Source organism: Oncorhynchus mykiss, chromosome 3 (genome assembly GCF_013265735.2).
Source record: "Oncorhynchus mykiss isolate Arlee chromosome 3, USDA_OmykA_1.1, whole genome shotgun sequence".
In the NCBI taxonomy this organism is placed as follows: domain Eukaryota; kingdom Metazoa; phylum Chordata; class Actinopteri; order Salmoniformes; family Salmonidae; genus Oncorhynchus; species Oncorhynchus mykiss.
The window spans coordinates 73,817,483-73,845,136 of NC_048567.1; the positions used below are offsets into that span (position 1 = coordinate 73,817,483).

Sequence of the window (27,654 nt, forward strand, 5' to 3'; positions counted from 1 at the left end):
GTCAACGTCAAATAAACTTGTATCAGCTGTTTAGACCATTCTACTCACATCCACTGATAAAAACGTCAGCGACGAAGAGAGACGGTCGTCTGCTACCCCAACCCTAAAAGGATTGAGATTTTTTCAGATTGGAACTCGAGGGCAGCGTCAAACCGTATTCAGGTAGCGAGCGACGCAGTTTGTTTGGTAAATAAATCAATTTCTGTGTGCGGTGTGCTGTTGTCTATATTTGGAGATTTAGCTATAACGTTACATTGCTGAACTATAGTAGGCCTACGTGGAACATAAATCTGCCCATTACAGGATACTGGTAAAACACTGCATTTACAATGCCAGCATCATCGTGGCACCTGCTGTTTGTGTTTAATTAAATATTTTGCCTCACCTAGCCATAAAGTGATATATTCAAGGCCTAACGTCGTTAACTATATGTGGAGGGCAACCTTGCTGAACTTGATTAGGCTATGCATGTTGCATGCATGGAATTCTAGGTCGTCTGTCTTGTGATTTAGGACAAGTCATCATCACCAACCATCAACCGATATGTAACCATGGCAGCGCTTGACTTGGACTTGAACTCACCGTTGCTGAGTACAGGCATCTCAACATTTCTACTGCTTCATCTCCTGTTCCTCTTGTAGCATATTAGCTCAAAAGTATTGTGGAGCTCCTGCACCTAAATATAAACAGTACCGGCACGGCACTTATACAGTCAAGCACTGTATGTAACCGGTGTCACAGCCACTCTTCCTCCCTCTCTCTTCACAGGAAATATGAACTCCCTACCGGGAAGGAGTGTGTCACTGTGCAGAATCAGCACAGTGGGCGCTATGAGGGTCCTCGTGGGTGCACCAGGTCACCCTGTCACGATGGCCCGTGCGACTTGCCTTGAGGCCGTCAGAGTGTGTCACTCGGTCTCGAGCTGCAAGGGCAGCGTCAACACCAAGAAGCGCGGTTATGACATTACCAGAAACCCACACCTGAACAAGGTAAAGCCCTGGATCAAGGTCCCCCAACTAGGGGCCTTGATTTTATTTGGCCCCCCAAGTTTTCTGAGCAAAAAAATGTAAAAACACCAGCAGATCAGCTCCAAGTGATTTTTAATATCCAAAGTTCCAAAGTATTCTCACACATCATAGAGAGATATACACTGAGTGTACAAAACATTAAAGTGGAACTGACAGTTTTAATTACTTTGCAGATATGAAACAAACAGACAATATCAGTAAAAAATATACAATTCCCAGTTTTATGCTACAAAACCAATTTCATCAGAGGTTTTAAAAATAATTTGTTTCACCCAAAATTCCATGACATATAGTAAGGAAGTGTTGTAAAAATACAGTGCATTTGGATAGTATTCAGACCACTTGACTTTTAAATTTTTTTGTTACGTTACAGCCTTATTCTAAAATGTATTAAATTGTTTTTTTCCCCTCATCAATATACACACACACAATACCCCATAATGACAATGCAAAAACAGGTTTTTAGAAATGTTTGCAAATGTATTAAAAATAAATAACTAAAATATCCCATTTACATAAGTAAGTATTCAAACCCTTTACTTTGTTGAAGCACCTTTGGCAGTGATTACAGCCTCAAGTCTTCTTGGGTATGACGCTGCAAGCTTGGCACATCTGTATTTGGGGAGTTTCTCCCATTCTTCTCTGCAGATCCTCTCAAGATCTGTCAGGTTGGATGGGGAACGTCGCTGCACAGCTATTTTCAGGTCTCTCCAGAGATGTTAGATCTGGTTCAAGTCCAGGCTCTGGCTGGGCCACTCAAGGACATTCAGATACTTGTCCCGAAGCCACTCCAGCGTTGTCTTGGCTGTGTGCATAGGGTCGTTGTCCTGTTGGAAGGTGACCCTTCGCCCCCAGTCTGAGGTCCTGAGCGCTCTGGAGCAGGTTTTCATCAATGATCTCTCTGCACTTTGTTCCGTGGAGCTCAATCCCCTCAATCCTGACTAGTCTCCCAGTCACTGCCGCTAAAAAACATCCCAACATCGTGATGCTACCACCACCATGCTTCACCGTAAGGATAGAGGCAGGTTTCCTCCAGACGTGACGCTTGGCATTCAGGCCAAAAGGTTAATTCTTCGTTTCATCAGACCAGAAAATCTTGTTTCTCATGGTCTGAGAGTCCTTTCGGTAAACTCCAAGCAGGCTGTCATGTGCCTTTTTACTGAGGAGTGGCTTCTGTCTAGCCACTCTAACATAAAGGATGGATTTTGTAATTTTTTATTTCACCTTTATTTAACCAGGTAGGCCAGTTGGGAACAAGTTCTCATTTACAACTGCGACCTGGCCAAGATAAAGCAAAGCAGTGCCACACAAACAACAACACATGGAATAAACAATGGAGTTACACATGGAATAAACAAGCATACAGTCAATAACAAAATAGAAAAATATATATACAGTGTGTGCAAATGAGGTAAAATAAGGGAGGTAAGGCAATAAATAGGCCATAGTGGTGAAATAATTACAATTTAGCAATTAAAACACAAGTAGAGATACAGGGGTGCAAGAAGCAAAAAAAACAAAAAAAAACAATATGGGGATGTTGGATGGGATGTTTACAGATGGGCTATGTACAGATGCAGTGGTCTGTGAGCTGCTCTGACAGCTGGTGCTTAAAGATAGAGAGGGAGCTTCAGTGATTTTTGCAATTAGTTCCAGTCATTGGCAGCAGAGAACTGGAAGGAAAGGTGGCCAAAGGAGGAATTGGCTTTGGGGCTAACCAGTGAAATATACCTGCTGGAGCACGTGCTACGGGTAGGTGCTGCTATGGTGACCAGTGAGCTGAGATAAAGGCGGGGCTTTACCTAGCAAATGACCTGGAGCCAGTGGCTTTGGTGACGAATATGAAGCGAGGGCCAGCCAACGAGAGTATACAGGTCACAGTGGTGGGTAGTATATGGGGCCTTGGTGACAAAATGGATACCACTGTGATAGACTGCATCCAATTTGCTGAGTAGAGTGTTGGAGGCAATTTTGTAAATAACATCGCCGCAATCAAGGATCGGTAGGATAGTCAGTTTTACGAGGTTATGTTTGGCAGCATGAGTGAAGGATGCTTTGTTGGGAAATTGGAAGCCGATTGTAGATTACATTTTTTTGGTGTGCTGCAGAGATAGTTGTCCTTCTGGAAGGTTCCTTCGACCTCATGGCTTGGTTTTTGCTCTGACATGCACTGTCAACTGTGGGACGTTATATAGACAGGTGTGTGCCTTTCCAAATTATGTCCAGTCAATTGAATTTACCACAGGTGGAATCCAATCAAGTTGTAGAAACATCTCAAGGATAATCAATGGAAACAGGATGCACCTGAGCTCAATTTCAAGTCTCATAGCAAAGGGTCTGAATACTTATGTTAATAAGGTATTTCTCTTTTCGCTTTGTCATTGTGGGCTATTGTGTGTAGATCGATGAGGTAAACATTTAATTTAATACATTTTAGAATAAGGCTGTAACCTAAGAAAATGTGTAAAAAGTCAAGAGATCTGAATACTTTCCGAATGCACTGTAAATCAATCTGACACACGCACACACACACACAGACACAGACACACACACACAGACACACACACAGACACACACACAGACACACACACAGACACACACACAGACACACAGACAGACACACAGACAGACACACACACACACACACAGACAGACAGACAGACGGACGGACGGACGGACGGACGGACGGACGGACGGACGGACGGACAGACTCATCGAGTTAAAGTAAACCTGTCAGATAGCGTAGCAGTTACAGGCCTTAAAGTAAACCCCTTAAGGAAACAGCTGACTAGCGACGGCAATTACACCAAAAATGTCTAAAAACCTGGTTTTGTTTTGTCATTATGGCGTTTTGTGTGTAGGTTGATGAGGGGCATTTTTTATTGAATCAATTTTAGAATAAGGCTGTAAAGGTACAAAATGAGAAAAAAAATCAGAATGCACTGTAGATGGATGCAGATCAATGCTTGATTAATATAATTCACCAATACATTTCTAATATTGCTGTCAGGTTGTAAATCAAAGCTGGCCTGGTACATTGTTTGCTACCTGCACCCATTTGGGATGTACTGTTTCAGTTTCAATGACTCAATATTTTGAACAAAAACAGCTATAACTAAGGCTGGGAATGCCAATCAAACTAGCGAAGGCAAAGATCACAAGTCAGTTATAACGTGGCTAATAGGCTAGCACACGTGTCAAAAAACAAGGTGTGACACATTTCTATCCGTCCCGTGCAATGATTTGGGTTGTCAATTAATTTTGGCCCGCTTCAATACCGTCCGCGTTGTGCTGCACTACAAGTCACAGCAAGACAAACGGTGCTGTATCATATCATCACTAATGGCACTGACCAAATCTTCTACCAGACCTAAAGTTTAAACATCTTGTATGCTAAATGTCCCTTGCCAAGTTTCAGTTCCAACAGATTTTTATTTATTTTTAATTTAAGTAAGCAAATCATTTAAGAACAAATTCTTATTTACAATGACGCCCTACCCCGGACGACGTTGAGCCAATTGTGTGCCGCCCTATGGAACTCCCAATCACGGCCGGTTGTGATACAGCCTGGAATCGATTCTGTAATGATGCCTCTAGCACTGAGATTCAGTGCCTTAGACCACTGTGCCACTCGGGAGCCCAAACATTAATTTATTTTTTTGACTCTCGCTTCTCCCGGAGCATAAAAAAACACAATTTAAATCCCCGGTCTGTAAGCTCTCTGAATTTGTAGAATCCTCGCTCTGGTTTTCCCTTGACGATCTGGATTTTGTAGATAGATTCCAAAATAAAGGTCCATGACAAATGAAGACAAACAAACTAACTCACTTCGGAATAACATATTCAAAACAATTCACAAATAAATTCCATTCGCAGAAAACCACTCGGCGTCCTCTCTCCCGGCTATCCTGAACGACGTAGATATTCTAAAGGTATTAGTCTGTTCGTTGAAAAGAGTCACATCTTGTTTGAGAAGAGGATTTATATCAAACTAAAATCTAATAAAAAAGTTTCGATGTCCCAATTTTGTCTGGAACTATCAGACAACAGTGTAGACTACTCCAGCACCGCTGATATTCGGGTCATTGCTGGAGTCTGCAGAAAATGTCATCTTGTTCGTCAAATAAGTTATATATAAGTTACAAGTTCTAAGATAAAGGATTCACACGCAGACACACAAGCGAGTGTAAATTAGTCAACAGTTGAGTCCTCGACTTCATGAAGTTACAACCTGATGCATATCAGCCTGTATCCCACTGCTGGCTTGCTTCTGAAGCTAAGCAGGGTTGGTCCCTGGATGGGAGACCAGATGCTGCTGGAAGTGGTGTTGGAGGGCCAGTAGGAGGCACTCTTTCCTCTGGTCTAAAAAATATTCCAATGCCCCAGGGTAGTGATTGGGGACACTGCTCTGTGTAGGGTGCAGTCTTTCGGATGGGATGTTAAACGGGTGTCCTGACTCTCTGAGGTTATTAAAGATCCCATGGCACTTATTGTAAGAGTAGGGGTGTTTAACCCTGGTGTCCTGGCTAAATTCCCAAACTGTCCTTCATACCATCATGGTCACCTAATCATCCCCAGCTTACAATTGGCTCATTCATCTCCCTCCTCTCCCCTGTAACTATTCCCCAGGTCGTTGCTGTAAATGAGAATGTGTTCTCAGTGAACCTACCTGGTAAAATAAAAAATGTGCCCGCATCAGGTAATTCAACTTCAATTGTGCTGCTTTCATGTGTTCCGTTTACAACGCGCAACAGAGAGAAATGTTACAGAAATGCCAGTCCTAGCTAGGCTACTAAAATGTGGCAGTCTGGCTTCGTTAAAAAAAATGATAACCAAAAACCTAAACCTGCAACAAAACACCATGCAAAGGACAAACATGTGGGCCTTTTAAAGCAACATTTAGGCTGGAGCCTCGGCTGGCTACCCAACTGCAAGGGGTTTTGAGTGCTGCATTCATTATTTATTTAGCAAGCTGTAAACACCGGGTCTAACCTTAACTAGCTAGCTACTAGGAGGATGTGATTGATGTCATTGGAGTAGTGAGGGAGTGACAGACTTTTTCCAATCATATCGTTTTTCGGTGGCCACTTCTAGAGATGCAGGTGTCATTTGGTTAGCTAGCAAGAAATGTGAATCACTTTGCTAGCTAGCTATGCTGAACTTGAACGACTGTTATCCACAGTATATCTCTTAGTTGTCAATAAAATGTATTTGGTATCGATCAAATGGGCGGGCAAGTTCTCCCATTCAGTTGTCAAAACGTGGGACGAGCAGGCTACTATTCCACATCGTTTATTAGTGTAATTTTGACGACCAACTAGTTGAAAGAGTTTGAGAGGTTTTATCAAATGTTCTCTCGTTAGACTTTAGCTCATCTCGTTCTGGCTAGCATTAGGCTCGGGCTGGGTGATATACTGGTATTGATGCAGTGACTGGTTTGGGTTATTACTTTACCTTCTATACCGGTATTTGAATGTTTGGTTTGTTAAATGTGATACGCCATGTGTAATGTCAATTTTTATTGTTTACTTCGCTACTTGAGTCATCTCTCTCCGCTTTCTCTCTGCCACTTTCCACACAGACCTAGCCACGCCCACTGTCACTCAAAGAGCGCATTTGATGTTCTCAACCACGAGACACTTGCATTCATTCTGCATGGTCAATGCAGCACATGCAACATTGTTGAGGAAAACAATGTTGTTTTCACTTTGCTTCTTAATATAAATCCACTAGCGTTCTATAATGACACTATTAGTTTGTGTTTCATACATCAGCAACCAGCTAGTTTGTCTTTTCTTAGCAAGTTGCCCTAAATCTTGTGAGATGCTAATTGTTAGTCGCTAATGCTAATAGCTAGCGAGCTAGCTAAAAATGTACTAAGTAAGAGCAAAAGTAGATAGCTAATACAGCCTAATAATACCAATGATTGTGTAGCCCTAAATCAGCATGTTGTTTGTGCAACAGTATGTTCTAAATCAAAGAGGAATATGCAAAGCAAGCATATGTTAGCTACATGAAGTAGCTAATTTACAGGGTCCCCTAGGAAACACTTATCAACACTTCAGTTCCTATCCTGTCACAATAACTTCTCCCTGGCATTTTAATTCGTTGTCTTCTCAAACAACAGTCTTCAAAGTGACCACTATATTCTATCTATATAATTAGAATACTCATTCTATTTCCATGATTCCAACAGTGTTGCTCTAATTCACAAATCAAATCGCAAATGCAACGTTTGGTTAAAAATAAGTCCAAGATTATTTGCGCATATCGTGCAGCCCTATGTGGAAATGATCTCAATAGAGCAAAGGTGTAAAGTACTTAAGTAAAAATACTTTCACATACCCCGAAAAACGACTTAAGTAGTATCTTTACTTTATGATTTTTGACAATTTTTACATTTACTTCACTACATGCCTAAAGAAAATACTGTACTTTTTACTCCATACATTTTCCCTGACACCTAAAAGTACTTGTCACACATTGAATGCTTAGCAGGACAGGAAAAGGGTCCAATTCACGCACTTGTCAAGAGAACAAGTACTGCCTCTGATCTGGAAGACTCACTAAACACAAATGCTTTGTTTGTAAATTATGTCTGAGTGTTGTAGTGTGCCCCTGGCTATCTGTAAATACAACAAAAAAATAGAAAATGGTGGCATGTGGTTTGCTTAAAATAATTTTTTCTTTGACTTTTGATACTTAAGTACATTTAAAACCAAATCCTTTTAGACATTTACTCAAGTAGTATTTTACTGGGTGACTCACTTTTACTTGAGTAATTTTCTATTAACGTATCTTTACGCTTACTCAAGTATGACAATTGAGTATTTTTTCCACCACTGCAATTGAGTGCAGGAAATGTGGAAATTATAAAAGTGCTGAAATTTGTTTTGGTTGAAGTTGAATTGAACAGTATAAAACAATCAGTATGGAGAAAGACTCATTGAAATCACTGAGAATGTATGTGTTGCCACCCTAGGGTCACTCACTAATAAAGCACCCTAGGATCACTCACTATTCATAAAGCACCCTAGGATCACTCACTATTCATAAAGCACCCTCGGATCACTCACTACTCATAAAGCAAATGTAGAACTTTTATTATTCAAAAACTAAAAATACTGTCAAACCGTCCAATTAATTGTTTTTTTTAAATACTGTGATATAATATTTTGACCATATCGCCCAGCCCTAGTGTAGGCTGCCTTATAATGAGTAAAGATGTGCTATGCACTACACAGATTATCTTCTAAGGCTGCTCAAGTGTCACTAAACAGTGTCTGTGGCAAATATTTATGCGCAAAATGTCAAATGTGCGTCAGAGAGGGTACAGTATGTTTACATGCAGACTAATAATTAGATGTTAAACTGATTATGGCAATAGGCAGATTATTCAATAGTCATATAAACACCATACTCTGCTTATCTTAATCGGCCAAAGGTCCAAATCAAAGTAAACATACACCGATTAAAACACCTGGTTTTCTGAGCAATGTAAACGTCTTAATCAGAGTTCCAGGGGTGTATTTGATCTGCCCATGTGCTAGCACCAGTCAATGTAAACGTCTTAATCTGAGTTCCAGGGGTGTATTTGATCTGCCCATGTGCTAGCACCAGTCAATGTAAACGTCTTAATCTGAGTTCCAGGGGTGTATTTGATCTGCCCATGTGCTAGCACCAGTCAATGTAAACGTCTTAATCTGAGTTCCAGGGGTGTATTTTATCTGCCCATGTGCTAGCACCAGTCAATGTAAACGTCTTAATCAGAGTTCCAGGGGTGTATTTGATCTGCCCATGTGCTAGCACCAGTCAATGTAAACGTCTTAATCTGAGTTCCAGGGGTGTATTTGATCTGCCCATGTGCTAGCACCAGTCAATGTAAACGTCTTAATCTGAGTTCCAGGGGTGTATTTTATCTGCCCATGTGCTAGCACCAGTCGAGCGATCCTCCCTCTTTTGCGCGAGTGAAGTTTGTTCCGAACATCTGAATGTATGCGCCTTGGAAATAGTTTTCATATTCAAACTTTGTCCGAACTCAGAATCAAATATGCTTCCCAAAAATAACATGTTTGCTGTGGTAGAACGTTTACTTTTTAATTTGTGTTTTTCTGCATTTTTAGAGTGCCATCAGGTGGCCTGATTTCAGATGTGTTCATGTAAACATGATCATAAAATAAATCATTCTTCTTGCAAAGCATGTAAACCTTTTAATCAAACTATTATATTAATCTGACTATCCATGTAGCCACAATCAGTATTTGTATATGTTAACCTGTTTCCAGACCATTAAACACACATGCTGTTGAGAGGTCCTGGGGGTTGGTGCCATCATGGATTTGTAGATAGAAAACCTGGTTGATGTTTACAATGTGCTGCTGTACCATTACAGTATGTTACACCCGATGTAATGTACCATACTGGAATGTGAATAATATGGTTTCACGTGAAATCTTTAGTGCAGAGAACATTCCAGAGAACATGTCAGAGAACATTCCAGAGAACATGTCAGAGAACATTCCACTATTCAGGGAACATACTCATTGGGAAATAGTAATAATGAATGCCAACAAATGCAATAGGGTTTCTCGCAGCTTCCCTGTTTAAAGCCCAAATAAACTGCGTTACAGCATTGCTTCGGACACAAAAGAGATCAAATCAAGCTTTATTTATACAGCACATTTCAGACATGGAATGCAACGCAATGTGCTTTACAGAAAAACAAACACAAAAAACGATGAAAATAAAAGCTGAAATATTTACCACACAACAAACATAAGATTTAAAAAAAATAACCTAAAGAATGACACACTGAATGAATAAAAAGCACCCTAAGGAAAAGCAAAGCTTAAAAGATGCACCAAAGATCTAACACACAACCAGTCCAGAAACACACCACAGCCATTTTGTTACGTAAGACATTGGTTTCAACATGCAAATAAAAATCCCTTGAGAGTTCCCGTTAATCAGTTCCCATATATACGTGCTTTGGGTTAGGGGTGTGTCTATGGTTGTCTGGTGTGGGAAGTCATAGTAATTAGGTGATTTAATTATTGCTTCTGTGCAATTATTGCTTCTGTGTAACAGACGTGAAGCTGGGATGGCAACTAGAGTTAGTTGCTGGCCGATTCTTTTGGGAGCTGATGGTTGGGTGGGCCGGAACATAATTATAATAATTTAGAACACTGCAAATTGACCACAACTAAGCCTAAAAAGAGATTTGTATTTAAATTAACAATAATTTCATACCTTGATTACATTGAGACATATATTTAGTGTATATATAGTGCAAATCAATCCCAGAACAACAGCAAAGGACCTTGTGAAGATGCTGGAGGAAACGGGTACAAAAGTATCTATATCCACAGTAAAAATAGTCCTTTATCAACATAACCTGAAAGGCCGCTCAGCAAGGAAGAATCCACTGCTCCAATTTGGACTGGCCATCACAAAAGTGGCCATCACAAAGCCCTGACCTCAATCCCATAGAAAATTTGTGGGCAGAACTGAAAAAGCGTGTGCGAGCAAGGAGGCCTACAAACCCGACTCAGTTACGCCAGCTCTATCAGGAGGAATGGTCCAAAATTCACCCAACTTATTGTGGGAAGCTTGTAGAAGGCTACCCAAAACATTTAACCCAAGTTAAACAATTTAAAGGCAATGCTACCAAATACTAATTGAGTGTATGTACACTTCTCACCCACTGGGAATGTTAGTTAAGGAAATAAAAGCTGCAATAAATCATTCTCTCTACTATTATTCTGACATTTCACATTTTTAAAATGAAGTGTTGATCCTAACTGACCTAAGACAGGGAATTTTTACTAGAATTAAATGTCAGGAATTTTGAAAAACTGAGTTAAAATGTATTTGGCTAAGGTGTATGTAAACCTCCGACTTCAACTGTATATATATTTTTCTTTTGGGGGTGGGGGGGGGGGGGGGTGTACTTGGGCTGAATTCCTGGCTATTTTCTGGGGTTGAGGGGGCAAAACAAAACTTGTGCGCTTGTTGCCGACCCCTAACAAAGGTTGAAGAATGAAATGCAAATATGTTTCTGATTCTGAGCATGTTTGCCCTTGCAGATGTAAGTTCAAATGGGCCCTGGGTTCTCTATAGTCTCTCTATAGTCTCTCTATATCCTCTCCATAGCCTCTCTATAGTCTCTCTATAGTCTCTCTGTAGTCTCTCTATATCCTCTCTATAGTCTCTCTATAGTCTCTCTATAGTCTCTCTATATCCTCTCTATAGTCTCTCTATAGTCTCTCTATATCCTCTCTATAGTCTCTCTATAGTCTCTCTATAGCCTCTATAGTCTCTCTCTATATCCTCTCTATAGCCTCTCTATAGCCTCTCTATAGCCTCTATAGTCTCTATCTCTATAGACTCTCTATAGTCTCTCTATAGTCTCTCTATAGTCTCTCTATAGCCTCTCTATAGCCTCTCTATAGCCTCTATAGTCTCTCTCTCTATAGTCTCTCTATAGTCTCTCTGTATCCTCTCTATAGCCTCTCTATAGCCTCTCTGTAGTCTCTCTATATCCTCTCTATAGTCTCTCTATATAGTCTCTCTATAGTCTCTCTATAGTCTCTCTATATCCTCTCTATAGTCTCTCTATAGTCTCTCTATAGCCTCTATAGTCTCTCTCTCTATAGTCTCTCTATAGTCTCTCTATAGTCTCTCTATATCCTCTCTATAGTCTCTCTATAGCCTCTATAGTCTCTCTCTCTATATCCTCTCTATAGCCTCTCTATAGCCTCTCTATAGCCTCTCTATAGCCTCTATAGTCTCTATCTCTATAGACTCTCTATAGACTCTCTATAGACTCTCTATAGTCTCTCTATAGTCTCTCTATAGCCTCTCTATAGCCTCTATAGTCTCTCTCTCTCTATAGTCTCTCTATAGTCTCTCTATAGCCTCTCTATAGCCTCTCTATAGCCTCTCTATAGCCTCTATAGTCTCTATCTCTATAGACTCTCTATAGACTCTCTATAGTCTCTCTATAGTCTCTCTATAGCCTCTCTATAGCCTCTATAGTCTCTCTCTCTATAGTCTCTCTATAGTCTCTCTATATCCTCTCTATAGTCTCTCTATAGTCTCTCTATAGTCTCTCTATAGTCTCTCTATAGTCTCTCTATAGTCTCTCTATAGTCTCTCTATAGCCTCTCTATAGCCTCTTTAGTCTCTCTCTCTATAGTCTCTCTATAGTCTCTCTATAGTCTCTCTATATCCTCTCTATAGTCTCTCTATAGTCTCTCTATAGCCTCTATAGTCTCTCTCTCTATAGCCTCTCTATAGCCTCTCTATAGCCTCTCTATAGCCTCTATAGTCTCTATCTCTATAGTCTCTCTATAGTCTCTCTATAGCCTCTCTATAGCCTCTATAGTCTCTCTCTCTATAGTCTCTCTATAGCCTCTCTATAGCCTCTCTATAGCCTCTCTATAGCCTCTATAGTCTCTCTCTCTATAGTCTCTCTATAGTCTCTCTATAGTCTCTCTATATCCTCTCTATAGTCTCTCTATATCCTCTCTATATCCTCTCTATAGCCTCTCTATAGCCTCTCTATAGCCTCTCTATAGCCTCTCTATAGCCTCTCTATAGCATAGCCTCTCTATAGCCTCTATAGTCTCTCTCTCTATAGTCTCTCTATATCCTCTCTATAGTCTCTCTATAGTCTCTCTATAGCCTCTATAGGCTGTCTGTTAGATCTGGGATGATAAACAGAGATCAAATGGGCCCTGGGTTCTGTATAGTTTCTCTATAGCCTCTCTATAGGCTGTCTGTTAGATCTGGGACGATAAACAGAGATCAAATGGGCCCTGGGTTCTGTATAGTTTCTCTATAGCCTCTCTATAGGCTGTCTGTTAGATCTGGGACGATAAACAGAGATCAAATGGGCTCTGGGTTCTGTATAGTTTCTCTATAGCCTCTCTATAGGCTGTCTGTTAGATCTGGGACGATAAACAGAGAATGATAGACACTGACCCAACCGACCACTTATCGTGGACATTTTGCTGATATCGTTCATTGCAATAAATAACCAATAGAGACCTAATAGAACAATTTGAAGTTTGAACAGAAATACGTTTGCTAATATAGGTGATTGCTAATAGGACAATTGATAGGTACAACATTAAAAGTAGTAGTAGTAGTTTTAAGGGTAATATTAGGCTCTCTACATCTTCTCCATAGCTTTTCTGTATCCTCTCTATAGCCTCTCTATATCCTCTCTACAGTCGTGGCCAAAATATTTGAGAATGACACATATTAATTTTCACAAAGTCTGCTGCCTCAGTTTGTATGATGGCAATTTGCATAGACTCCAGAATGTTATGTGATCAGATAAATAGCAATTAATTGCAAAGTCCCTCTTTGCCATGCAAATGAACTGAATCCCCAAAAAAACATTTCCACTGCATTTCAGCCATGCCACAAAAGGACCAGCTGACATCATGTGTGAGTGTTGACAAGGACAAGGCTGGAGATCACTCTGTCATGCTGATTGAGTTCGAATAACAGACTGGAAGCTTCAAAAGGAGGGTGGTGCTTGGAATCATTGTTCTTCCTCTGTCAGCCATGGTTACCTGCTAGGAAACACGTGCCATCATCATTGCTTTTGCACAAAAAGGGCTTCACAGGCAAGGATATTGCTGCCAGTAAGATTGCACCTAAATCAACCATTTATCGGATCATCAAGAACTTCAAGGAGAGCGGTTCAGTTGTTGTGATGAAGGCTTCAGGGCACCCAAGAAAGTCCAGCAAGCGCCAGGACCGCCAGTACAGAGCTTGCTCAGGAATGGCAGCAGGCAGGTGTGAGTGCATCTGCACGCACAGTGAGAAGACTTTTGAAGGATGGCCTGGTGTCAAGACGGGCAGCAATGAAGCCACTTCTCTCCAGGAAAAACATCAGGGACAGACTGATATTCTGCGAAAGGTACGTGGATTGGACTGCTGAGGACTGGGGTAAAGTCATTTTCTCTGATGAATCCCCTTTCTGTATTGTTTGGGGCATCTGGAAAAAAGCTTGTCCGGAGAAGACAAGTTGAGCGCTACCATCAGTCCTGTGTCATGACAACAGTAAAGCATCCTGAGACCATTCATGTGTGGGGTTGCTCACACTTTTGCCTAAGAACACAGCCATGAATAAAGAATGGCACCAACACATCCTCCGGGAGCAACTTCTCACAACCATCCAGGAACAGTTTGGTGACGAACAATGCCTTTTCCAGCATGATGGAGCACCTTGCCATAAGGCAAAAGTGATAACTAAGTGGCTCGGGGAACAAAACATCGATATTTTGGGTCCATGGCCAGGAAACTCCCCAGACCTTAAAAGCATTGAGAACTTGTGGTCAGTCCTCAAGAGACGGGTGGACAAACAAAACCCCACAAATTCTGACAAACTTCAAGCATTGATGTAAATGCAGATGTAGAAGCACGGTGGCTAGGAAAAACTCCCTAGAAAGGCAGGAGGGTTACTCCTCAGGAGTAAATGTCATTTGGCTTTTAATTATTATTATAATTTTTAGTTAAGAACAAATTCTTATTTACAATGACGGACTAGGAACAGTGGGTTAACTGCTTTGTTCAGGGGCGGAATTACAGATTTTTACCTTGTCAGCTCGGGGATTCGATCTAGCAACCTTTCGGTTACTGGCCCAAAGCTCTAACCACTAGGCTACCTGCCGCCTCATAGCAGAGCTATGAGAGTTCGAGATAGCAGGTGCGGTAGAGAGAGAGAGTCAAACAGCAGGTCTGAGACAAGGTAGCACGTCCCGTGAACAGGTCAGGGTTCCATAACTGCAGGCAGAACAGTTGAAACTGGAGAAGCAGCACGATCAGGTGAATTTGTGGCAGCAAGGAGTCACCAGGCCAGGTAGTCCTGAGGCATGGTCCCAGGGCTCAGGTCCTCCGGGACGGAGAGAGAGAGAATTAGAGGAAGCGTACTTATATTTACATAGGACACCTGATAAGACAGGACAATTACACCAGATATAACAGAATGACCCTAGCCCCCCCCCCCCCCCCCCGAAACAAACTATTGCAGCATAGATACTAGAGGCTGAAATAGGAGGGGTCTGGAGACACTGTGGCCCCATCCGACAATACCCCCAGACAGGGTCAACTAGGCAGGATATAACCCCACCCACTTTTCCAAAGCACAGCCCCCACACCACTGGAGGGATATCCACAGTCCATAGCCCACGAAGATCTCCCCCATGGCAAGAACCTGAGGGTTCAATCTACACACAATAGCCCATGATGACAAAGCGAAAACAGAAATACCTTATTTACATAAGTATTCAGACCCTTTGCTATGAGACTTGAAATTGAGCTCAGGTGCATCCTGTTTCCATTGATTATCCTTGAGATGTTTCTACAACTTGATTGGAATCCACCTGTGGTAAATTCAATTGATTGGACATGATTTGGAAAGGCACACACCTGTCTATATAAGGTCTGACAGTGCATGTCAGAGCAAAAACCAAGCGATGAGGTCGAAGGAATTGTCCATAGAGCTCGGAGACAGGATTGTGTTGAGGCACAGATCTGGGGAATGGTACCAAAAAAAACTCTGCCGCATTGCAGGTCCCCAAGAACACAGTGGCCTCCATCATTCTTAAATGTAAGAAATTTGGAACCACCAAGACTCTTCCTAGAGCTTATCACCCGGCCAAACTGAGCAATCGGGGGAGAAGGGTCTTGGTCAGGGAGGTGACCAAGAACCCAATGGTCACTTTGACAGAGCTCCAGAGTTCTTCTATGGAGATGGACAAACCTTCAAGAAGAACATCCATCTTTACAACACTCCACCAATCAGACCTTTATGGTAGAGTGGCCAGACGGATACCACTCCTCAGTAAAAGGCTCATGACAGCCCGCTTGGAGTTTGCCAAAAGACACCTTAAAAGACTCTCAGACCACTAGAAAATCTCTGATCTGATGAAATCAAGATTGAACTCTTCGTCCTGAATGCCAAGCGTCACGTCTGGAGGAAACCTGGCACCATGCCTACGGTGAAGTATGGTGGTGGCAACATCATGCTGTGTGGATGTTTTTCAACGGCAGGGACTGGGAGACTAGGCAGGATCAAGGAAAAGTTGAACGGAGCAAAGTACAGAGATCCTTGATGAAAACCTGCTCCAGATTGTCAGGACCTCAGACTGGGGGCGAAGGTTCACCTTCCAAAAGGACAACAACCCTAAGCACACAGCCAAGACAACGCAGGAGTGGCTTCGAGACAAGTATCTGAAAGTCCTTGAGTGGCCCTGCCAGAGCCCGGACTTGAACCAGATTGAATATCTCTGGTGAGACCTGAAAAAGCTGTGCAGTGATGCTCAAAAACCAACCTGATAGAGGATCTGCAGAGAAGAATGGAAGAAACTCCCCAAATACAGGTGTGCCAAGCTTGTAGAGTCATACCCATGAAGACTCAAGGCTGTTATCGCTGCCAAAGGTGCTTCAACAAAGTACTGAGTAAAGGGTCTAAATACTTATGTTAATGTGATATTTCTGAATTTTATTTTTATACATTTGTCAAAATTTCTTAAGAACAATTTTTGGCTTTGTCATTATGGGATAGTGTGTGTAGATTGATGAGGGGGAAAAACAATGTCATCAATTTTAGAATAAGGCTGTAACAAAATGTGGAAAAATTCAATGGTCTGAATACTTTCTTGAATGCAATGTATGAGTATACGAATAATGTATTTCCATTTAGTATTTTTTTGTGTGTTAGTTGTATGTGTTGTTGAAATAATTATGTTTGTTTGTACTTCAATTTAGTTTGTGTGAAGCTATGTTGTAGACTGATAATGATCATTAATCTTATCAAACTCCCGCTTCATATCAACTCTAACCGCAGTCCCATTCACCTTTCAACATATTGAATGATTTGACGATGGGTCACACCATCAAACAGTTCTTAAGTTCCTTAAACAATGCGCTCAAGTTCAGTTCAAATTCCCCACTTGTATCACACTGAAATGAGGAGGAAGTGGATTAGGTTCCATTTGAAGGTTAACATCTCATAGTTGGAGAGTGTCACTGTGATTGACACATTAATAGGTGTTTATTATTAATGGAAACCAAACCACAGGTGCAAGTGTCACGTTACACTATCACAACTTTACATAGTGACACTGGTATATTTACTGTAGCAAGTTGGTGAACGGTTTTTATTTTGTGATTTGTTTCCATGACGGGCCTCTCTGGCTTTCAGAATAATTCTTTCCATTGAAGAAAGAAGAGGTAGAGCGAGTGTGTGAGAAAGAGGAAAGAAGATATTAGAAGAGAGTTCACAGGGGAGGGAATTCAGGCTCCTATCCCATTGGACAGAATAAATAGATGACCTCCACACCCCCAAATGCTGAAACACACCCCTCCAGAATACTGACATGACAAAGTAGAGTGGCACTAACCACAAGCAGATCTCAAAGTCACGACCCAATCAGCCCGCTGAGCAACCATAAGAATTTCCCTTCATGCAATAGGCCTAATAAAGGAATGCTACAGACACAATCAGAACCACAACACAGCTAAAGCACCACAGCTTCTTTATCAAAAGACAATAATTGTAAACACCTGATAGCTGGGTGTTTATGTGAGCAACAGCTAGCTAGACCAATGCTACAACATTGGAGCGATCGATCCTAATGTTGGATATGTGGTCCTCCAACCCCCCCCCCGTAGGGCATGGCCTTCACCCTGCAGGAGCGCCTGCAGCTGGGCATCCACGGCCTGCTGCCCCCAGTCTTCCTCTCCCAGGACGTCCAGGTGCTCCGCATCATGAGGAGCTACGAGGGCCGCAACCCCCTCGACAAGTGAGCACACACACACAGATACAAATAATACACTTGCATATACAAACACACAACACACAACACACAATGGCTAAAAATGCACATAGACAGAAATACAGAAACTTTCCTCCCCCTCATTATCACTAATCACTATCATCACTAGCACTATCACCACTATTACTATTATCAATATCATCACTATCACTATTATCACTATCATCACTAGCACTATCACCACTATTACTATTATCAATATCATCACTATCACTATTATCACTATCATCACTAGCACTATCACCACTATTACTATTATCACTATCATCACTATCACTATTATCACTATCATCACTAGCACTATCACCACTATTACTATTATCACTATCATCACTATCACTAAAAACTAGCAACGCTATCAACTCTCTCATCACTATTATCACTATCATCACTATCACTATTATCACTATCATCACTAGCACTATCACCACTATTACTATTATCACTATCATCACTAGCACTATCACCACTATTACTATTATCACTATCATCACTATCACCACTATTACTATTATCACTATCATCACTATCACCACTATTACTATTATCACTATCACCACTATTACTATCATCACTTCACCACTATTACTATTATCACTATCACCACTATTACTATTATCACTATCATCACTAGCACTATCACTATTAACACTATCATCACTATCACTAAAAACTATCAACGCTATCAACTCTATCATCACTAGCACTATCACTACTATTACTATTATCACTATCATTACTAGCACTATCACCACTATTACTATTATCACTATCATCACTATCACTACTATCACTATAATCACTATCACCACTATTACTATTATCCCTATCATCACTAGCACTATCACTACTATTACTATTATCACTATCATCACTATCACTATCATCACTATCACTAAAAACTAGCAACGCTATCAACTCTCTCATCACTATCACCACTATTACTATTATCACTATCACATTCATCACTCTTACTATAATCACCATCATCACTATTACTAGCATCACTATCATCACTATTACTATCATCACTATCATGATCATTACTATCACTTTCAGCTCTGTTTCACCTTGTCCTACATTTCCTGTTGCTCTCTCGCTCTCTCTCTCGCTCTCTGTCTATTTCTCTCTCTCCCTATCGCTATTTCTCTCTCTCTTTCTCTCTCCCTATCTCTCTCTCTCTCAGGTACATCTTGCTAATGACTTTGCAGGACAGGAATGAGAAGTTGTTTTACCGCCTGCTGACGTCTGATGTAGAGGAGTTCATGCCCATCGTCTATACGCCTACAGTAGGGCTGGCCTGCCAACAGTACGGACTGGCCTTCAGGAGACCACGGTAGACATGACACACTGACACACACGTACAGACACACACACACACACACACACACACAGAGAGAGAGACGGGGCATTGTTGTGTGTTAATAGTGGCTCAGTAGTTCTGAAGTGTTAGCATGTACAGTTGGGGTCAGAAGTTTACATGCACTTAGGTTGGAGTCTTTTTTCAACCACTCTACAAATTTCTTGTTAACAAACTATAGTTTTGGCAAGTCGGTTAGGACATTTACTTTGTGCATGACGCAAGTCATTTATTCCAACAATTGTTTACAGACAGATTATTCCAGTTAAAATTCACTGTATCACAATTCCAGTGGGTCAGAAGTTTACATACACTAAGTTGACTGTGGCTTTAAACAGCTTGGAAAATTCCAGAAAATTATGTTATGGCTTTAGAAGCTTCTGATAGGCTCATTTACATCATTTTAGTCAATTGGAGGTGTACCTGTGGATGTATTTCAAGGCCTACCTTCAAACTCAGTGCCTCTTTGCTTGACATCATGAGAAAATCAAGAAAAACAATTGTAGACCTCCACAAGTCTGGTTCATCCTTGGGATCAATTTCCAAATGACTGAAGGTACCACATTCATCTGTACAAACAATAGTATGCAAGTATGAACACCATGGGACCACGAAGCCGCCAAAGAACACCATCACCACCGTGAAGCACGGGGGTGGGAGCATTGTGTTGTGGGGGTGCTTTGCTGCAGGAGGGACTGATGCACTTCACAAAATAGATGGCATCATGAGGGAGGAAAATTATGTGGATATTTTGAAGCAACATCTCAAGACATCAATCAGGAAGTTAAAGCTTGGTCGCAAATGGGTCTTCCAAATGGACAATGACCCCAAGCATACTTCTAAAGTTGTGGCAAAATGGCTTAATGACAACAAAATTGAGGTATTGGAGTGGCCATCACAAAGCCCTGACCTCAATCCTATAGCAAATATGTGGGCAGGACTGAAAAGGCGTGTGCAAGCAAACCTGACTCAGTTACACGAGCTCTGTCAGGGGGATTGGGCCAAAATTCACCCAACTTATTGTGGGATGCTTGTGGAAGGCTACCCGAAACGTTTGGCCCAAGTTAAACAATTTAAAGGAAATGCTACCAAATACTAATTGAGTGTATGTAAACTTCTAACCCACTGGGAATGTTAGTTAAGGAAATAAAAGCTGAAATAAATCATTCTCTCTACTATTATTCTGACATTTCACATTCTTAAAATAAAGTGGTGGTCCTAACTGACCTAAGACAGGGAATTTTTACTTGGATTAATTGTCAGGAAAACTGAGTTTAAATGTATTTGGCGAAGGTGTATGTAAACTTCTGACTTCAACTGTATCCCACAGAGGTCTCTTCATCACCATCCATGATAAAGGTCACATCGCCACCATGCTCAACTCCTGGCCTGAGAAGAACATCAAGGTGAGGAGTACCACACACACACACACACACACACACACACACACAAACTTTGCTTTACTGCATGGTACAGGATGTAGACATGAGGGTGTAAACAGCATAAGGCTCTTAGCTGGAGACTAGAAGTTTCACCAGGTGAACCAAACCGTGTTTGTGTATTCCACAGGCCATTGTGGTGACGGACGGAGAGCGTATCCTGGGTCTGGGGGACCTGGGAAGTTACGGCATGGGCATCCCCGTGGGCAAACTGGCCCTGTACACAGCCTGCGGAGGAGTGCCACCCCAACAGTGTCTGCCAGTGCTGCTGGACGTGGGCACCGACAACCAGGTACTTCAACTGGGACACTCCATGAGGAAACACCCAGGCCTGATAGGCCTTCGTTGGCTAATATCATGGTCCTTATCATTTGACCCAGCCATATAGAAAAGGCAGTATCTTACCTTGTGAACTAAATGTGTCACTAGAAGTTGTTTGGAATTCAGGGCTCCGCTATCACTTAGTTACTTCCCTTATTTCCCTAAAGGTCATCATCCGCAGGTTGGCATTTATTGAGATTACTCATATAGTGAGTCATATAGTGAGTTATATATTGAGGCAGCTCTGCAGAGTGGTCACTAGCTTGCACAGCCACACCACAAAGTCCTAAAATCGGATTTTAAACCTAACCTTAACCCAAACCCTGCTCCTTGTCGTAGAGTGTGAAGATGATGATGTTTAATCTTTGATCAGGCGCTCCTGGAAGACCCCCTGTACATCGGTCTAAAGCACAAGAGGGTCAGAGGAAAGGAGTATGATGATCTCATCGATGAGTTCATGCAGGCAGTTACTGACAAGTGGGTAATGTGTGTATGTGTGTGTGTGGCTGTGTAATTCGACTATTTGACCGACCGTTCACTACTCTGCTCTGCAGGTACGGGATGAACTGTCTGATCCAGTTTGAGGATTTTGCCAACTCCAACGCCTTCCGCCTCCTCAACAAGTACCGCAACCACTACTGCACCTTCAACGATGACATCCAAGGTAATCTCTCTCTCCCTCTCTCTTTGGCCCTATCCAAAATCTACTCCCACCCCCTACCGGGGTGATCGGTGTGGGCAATCATTTTTACTCAAGGGCCATATCGGGATTTCAAAATTTAGCGGAGTGCCATTTTTTTTTTACCGATTTGTTCGGCAAAAGCAATTTGCGGGCCAGATAGAGGGCAGTAATTTGAAAACGTCCTTTATAATTTCGACATACTTTCTATTTAGTTTCAGACGTGGAAGAGTGACCTGGAGTGTTTTTAACCCAAAATAATAAATAACTTTTTTTTTTAATTTAAAAATTAAACCTTCCCTAGACAGTTATTGGGATTTGTAGGCTGTGTGGCTCACTGATGACCTCCTGATGACACATTATATAATGTTTTGTTTTGTTGAAAGATAGATGTGCAAAACCATTCCGATCACAACTTTACAACCCATCCCTGGTGTTTATCACCCTCTCTAACTCGCTCTCTCCCTCTCCCAGGGACAGCCTCAGTAGCAGTAGCTGGAGTATTGGCTGCTCTGAAGATCACCAAGAACAAACTGTCAGACCACACCTTTGTGTTCCAGGGAGCAGGGGAGGTAAGAGGACAAACGTGCTGATCTGTGTTAATTATAAACTCTTTGTCCAAGATTTATTAACGTTTGGAAACCTCACTCTCTTGAATCAAGCCCTGTAAGGTAACAAAAGCATGCATATGAAATGGATTTATAATCATCATGTTGTATGCCAATGATTGGTTCGATTGGTTGGCAGCAAGATGCATCATGGGTCGATGTGTCTTTTTTGACCAGGCTGCACTGGGCATCGCCCACCTGCTGATTATGGCCATGGCGAAGGAGGGAGTGTCCGCCACAGACGCCGCAAAGAAGATCTGGATGGTCGACTCCAGGGGCCTCATCGTCAAGGTAACTGCAATCCCATAATATCATAGCTAATCAATGTTCCCTCAAAACATTTTTGGCACTGAGCAAATTTCAGTTCTGCTGAGCGCAAACTTGAACATTGGTCAAATTCTGTGGAACTTCCAGCACGTGCACACTGTGAACACTGAGGCTGTACCAGCTTTAAGTTACAGTTTCAGACAGTAGTAAAGTAGGCTACTGTGGCTATTTGATCATAGCGTAGGGTTACCAGAGGGGCCTATTATTCAGACTACAGTAGCAGCCAATGTGTCGTGTTCAATGTAGGCTTACATTCCATGAGACTTTTGAAAACGAAACACGCAGGGCTTGACCATTAACGTGTTTATCCACTTGTCCTTCAGATAAGGAGGTGACTGAAAAGGTTGTTTGATGCTAAATAAAATGCATTACTATATCCATACCATTATTACAGAGCTTAGAGGGAACATTGCTCCTAATACACTTGAATAGCTTCAAAACACTGATCTGATAAGCATTCTCCCAAGCTGTCCATCTCTAGATATGTAGGATGCAACATCCTAGAGTTTCAGATAGAAATGTCATATGTAGAACAGTCATGCTGCACTGTCATGTAGAATAGGGAAGGTCAGTCATTTGTATCAGCAACATTCACAACATTGCTCCCTCCTGAACAGGATCCAGTAGTATATCAGATTTACTGATGTCATCATTATGCGACCCACAGGGCAGAGGAAACCTGAACCATGAGAAGGAGGAGTTTGCCCATGACCACGCCCACATCAAGACCCTGGAGGAGGTGGTGCACACCATCAAGCCCACTGCCATCATCGGTCAGTCCCCATGATCACCTACTGGCTCAGCTGGACTCACCTGTGTATCTAGGGCTCACCTGGGTTATGTACTAGGGCCTAAATGAGAACATTTTTAGTGCCACCTTTGTCTCAGAAAATGTCTCCCAATTTCGTGCCCACAGAACACGTCTCTGGTTTCTCTTGACCTTGCTTTTTTTGTAGATGGTATTTTATTAGGATGCCCATTAGATGTTGCGAAAGCAGCAGCTACTCTTCCTGGGGTCCACACAAAACATGAAACTGAATACAGAACAGTAATAGACAAGAACAGCTCAAGGACAAAACTACATAGATTTCTTTGTAAAGGCACACAGCCGACATATAATAATGTATACACACAAACTATCTAGGTCAAATAGGGGAGAGGCGTTGTGCCGTGAGGCGTTGTTTTATCTGTTTTTTGAAACCAGGTTTACTGTTTATTTGAGCAATATGAGATGGAATGGAGTTCCATGCAATATTGTCTCTATATAAGACTGTACGCTGAATTTGTTCTGGATTTGGGGGCTGTGAAAAGACCCCTGGTGACATGTCTGGTGGGGGACGTGTGTGTGTCAGAGTTGTGTGAAAGTTGACTATGCAAACCATTTGGAATTTTCAACACATTGTCTATTTTTTAAAAGAAGAAGTGATGCAGTCAGTCTCTCCTCAAGTCTTAGCCAAGAGAGACTGGCAGCATAGTATTACACAACATGTTCTTCATAATGCCGCTAAGCTCAGAAGCTGAATTGAAACGAACAGATAATCAACATTGCAGAGCATCTCAGGATCATATGTATGTTTTGTTCTCATTTTTATTCAACCTTTATTTAACTAGTTAAGTCAGTTAAGAACAAATTCTTATTTACAATGACGGCCTACAAAAAGGCAAAAGGCCTCCTGCGGGACGGGGGCTAGGATAAAAAAAATAACATTGGTGGCAAATCTGTTGGCCGAATGGTAAAGAACAGTACTTGTAATCAGTGCTCGTTTCCTATGTGCAGGAGTGGCAGCCATCGCAGGGGCGTTTAATGAAAACATTATCAAGGACATGGTGTCCTTCAACGAGAGGCCCATCATCTTCGCCCTGAGTAACCCCACCAGCAAGGCAGAGTGCACCGCCGAGCACTGCTACCAACTCACCGAGGTACTGTAACTCTGAACTCTGACCCTAACCTAGAGAATAGAGATTCACTCTCTTTTCCCTTGTTTGAGTGCCGCTGAATGTACGCTTACTAAATATTGTTGTTGTCATAGAAATAGAATGACCTGAAATAGAATGAATACTCTCTCATGCTCTCTCTCTCTCTCTCTCGCTCTCTCGCTCTCTCGCTCTCTCGCTCTCGCTCTCTCGCTCTCTCGCTCTCATGCTCTCTCTCATGCTCTCTCTCTCTCTCATGCTCTCTCTCTCTCTCATGCTCTCTCTCTCTTCTCATTCTCATTCTCTCTCTCATTCTCTCTCTCTCTCTCTCGCTCTCTCCCCCTCCCTCCCAGGGGCGGGGCATCTTTGCGAGTGGCAGCCCTTTTAGTAAAGTGACCCTGGCTGACGGGCGCTCCTTCATCCCCGGCCAGGGGAACAACGCCTACGTGTTCCCTGGCGTGGCGCTTGGCGTCATCGCCTGCGGGGTACGCCAAATCTCTGACGACATCTTCCTCACCACAGCGGAGGTAACTGTTTATTTTATTTTGACATTTTCAACAAAAGACAAACTTTTGTACACACACACACAGTCACACACACACATTGTTTTCAAATTATTTTAATGTCACATCTCAATTTCTATTTTCCATTCTCTTCTCCAACTGTCACCCATAATCCCCTTTCTCGCCTCACTTTTCTTCTCTTGCCCAAATCCTTCCCTCATTTATTCACTTCTTTTTTTCATTTCCTGTTTCTCACTCTCTGTTTCTCTCTTACTCAGGCGATAGCTGACATGGTAACAGAGGAGCACCTAGCCGAAGGGAGACTCTACCCTCCCCTCAACAGCATCAGAGAGGTGTCCTTTAAGATTGCTGTCAAGGTTGGAGACTGACACCTCCCCACAAACCATTATCAATACCAGCATTACATTCCCAGTTCCCACCTCCATGCCGATTTGTTACTGCAGAGAAAGACACTTTCTCCATATCAATACATCAGCACTCTAACTAATTTCCCTTTCTCTCTACCAATCACTCTCCCAATCTCTAACCAATCTCTCTACCAATCTTTATCAATCTCTCAGGTGGTGGACTATGCGTACAGACACAACATCGCCTCCCTGTACCCGGAGCCCAAGGACAAGGAGGCGTTTGTGCTCTCTCACGTCTACAGCCCAGACTACGACTCCTTCATCCAGGACACCTACAAATGGCCCCAGGATGCCATGAAAGTCCAGAACATGTGAACTCCATCTCCCATCAGCCACCTCTATCTCCGTTGTTCGATCCCTGTCAGTACAGCAGAAGGGAGCCACATATCAGAAAACGCGCCACCGTCTCTTCTCTCCAGCACTCGCATATTATCACTCAACGCCTTCTGAAGTTAGGTCATCAATACGAGACACTCCTTTGCCCCTAGACACTCCCCAGTGCCCATAGAAATGTACATCGTAGTTGGAGATGACCAATGCTTAGCCAGCACAGAGATCCTTTGAGGGGTAATTTTTGAAGGTTCATTATTTTGAAGCCTCCTTTGTCTTTTGTAATTATTTTGTTTGTCATATCGACAACAGTGTATCCATACAGTCATACTGCCAGGTTATAGTGCCACATCATTTCATGTATAAATTGAGGCAACCCTCAAACTGTTCTATACATTCTATTTCTATGTTCCTATATTCTAATCTGGAGACAGACTATTGACATCACCACAACACCATGTTATTCTATCTGTGTCCTGTGTCACCAAGGCCCTAATAACACACTCTATTGAGCTTTCTAGGCCTGGTCCAGTCTGTGTGGTCTAGCTTCAATAACTAACAGGCTAAACTCTAAAATAAATTCCATAGAAGTATTACAAAAGGCTAGGTCTCTCAGGCATCTATTGTAGGGTGCATCTCAGGAGTCTTACCTGGCTTTCTTCCCTTGACTCCTTTACTTCATCTTTACGGTATCTGCAAAAGTGGACATTTGAAAGCAAATTCCCATTAGGCATTCACCATATCGCCTTCACCTGTCCATTGTTTTTGAATCAGTCAGAATAAAAGGAGATGGGGGACGAGGACCCCATTAAGATAGGCCCCTTCTCCGGACATAAACGCACAAACCCTGATAGTGCCTGCCTCTGTTTGACCTTCTGACCTCACAATGTTATATCCTGCAGAGTCTTGTCTTTGGTTGGAGGATTCTATCAGATATTAGTAAGGAATGATATGTACAAGCCAGTTCACACTGTTCAGTACCTCCTCATTCATTTTCAAGCGTAACTCCATTATATTATTAAGTGGCATCTTGCTCCCTGTTGTCACTGCATACTCTAGGCTACACTCCTACCAAAGCCTGGGTTAGGACAGGGCTAGATAGACAATCTATAGCACTTCAAGCCTTGTAAGGTAACACAAGCATGCATATGAAATGGCTTGATTATCTTGTTGCATGGCAGTGATTGTTTAGATTGCTTGGCAGCAGGATGCATCATGGGACTATGTCTTTTTTACCCAGGTTGCACTGGGCGTAACCCACTTGCTGATAATGGCCATGGCACCACGAATGCCGCAAATACCAAAAAATATAAGGTTATAAGGGATATTTTATTTAAAATATATTAAATATAAAATATAAATGAGGACTTTTAATTTATTTTCAAAAACACTCCCTGTTCATCTTATATTTTTCCTCTAGACTTTGTCACTGATCGCCTGTTGATACGCGAGTGTCAGTATTGTATTAACAAGATGCATAGCTACATGGTTTTAGCCCCAATGTCACTACCAGTAGGAACTGACTTCAGGTCTGTGAGGTGCATACTGTTTATGTACAGAGGAATCTTTGGCAAGCACAGTGATTAGATATATGATTGCCTCTTTAAGTATGTTTTTTATATAATGGAGGGGTTGCTTATTTGAGTGTTGTTTTGTATAAAGCTTTGCCTGTTTCGGTTTAGATGTTTTTGCCAAAGGTAATAACAGAAACAGGGTGAATCTTTCCTTTTCCCCCAGAGAATATAATGCTCTGCTTAGGAGTGATGCACTACGAAAGGAATTATATTTCAGTTTTTTAAGGAAAGACTAAATGTTTTTGAAGGGAATAAAATTCACTTTTAGGTGAATATTGTAAACAAAA

The 27,654-nt window shown here is 41.9% G+C and overlaps 1 protein-coding gene across 6 annotated transcripts; it reads left to right on the plus strand.

The window, feature by feature from the left end:
- Positions 1 to 27,654, plus strand: LOC110520569 (NADP-dependent malic enzyme). 6 transcript variants are annotated; one of them, XM_036975160.1, is made up of 16 exons: positions 1 to 186; positions 513 to 591; positions 769 to 989; positions 17,721 to 17,851; positions 19,071 to 19,220; positions 20,575 to 20,650; positions 20,814 to 20,975; positions 21,378 to 21,481; positions 21,559 to 21,668; positions 22,158 to 22,255; positions 22,469 to 22,582; positions 23,286 to 23,391; positions 24,396 to 24,538; positions 24,886 to 25,059; positions 25,314 to 25,412; positions 25,617 to 27,654. In XM_036975160.1, exons 2-16 carry the CDS (start codon positions 552 to 554, stop codon positions 25,776 to 25,778), a joined length of 1,890 nt encoding a protein of 629 aa, XP_036831055.1. In that variant the 5' UTR covers positions 1 to 186; positions 513 to 551; the 3' UTR covers positions 25,779 to 27,654. The 6 variants fall into 6 exon arrangements, with proteins under 6 accessions (XP_036831055.1, XP_036831056.1, XP_036831059.1 ...); XM_036975161.1 differs by having other exon boundaries at positions 1 to 162; XM_036975164.1 differs by having other exon boundaries at positions 2 to 186; positions 513 to 656.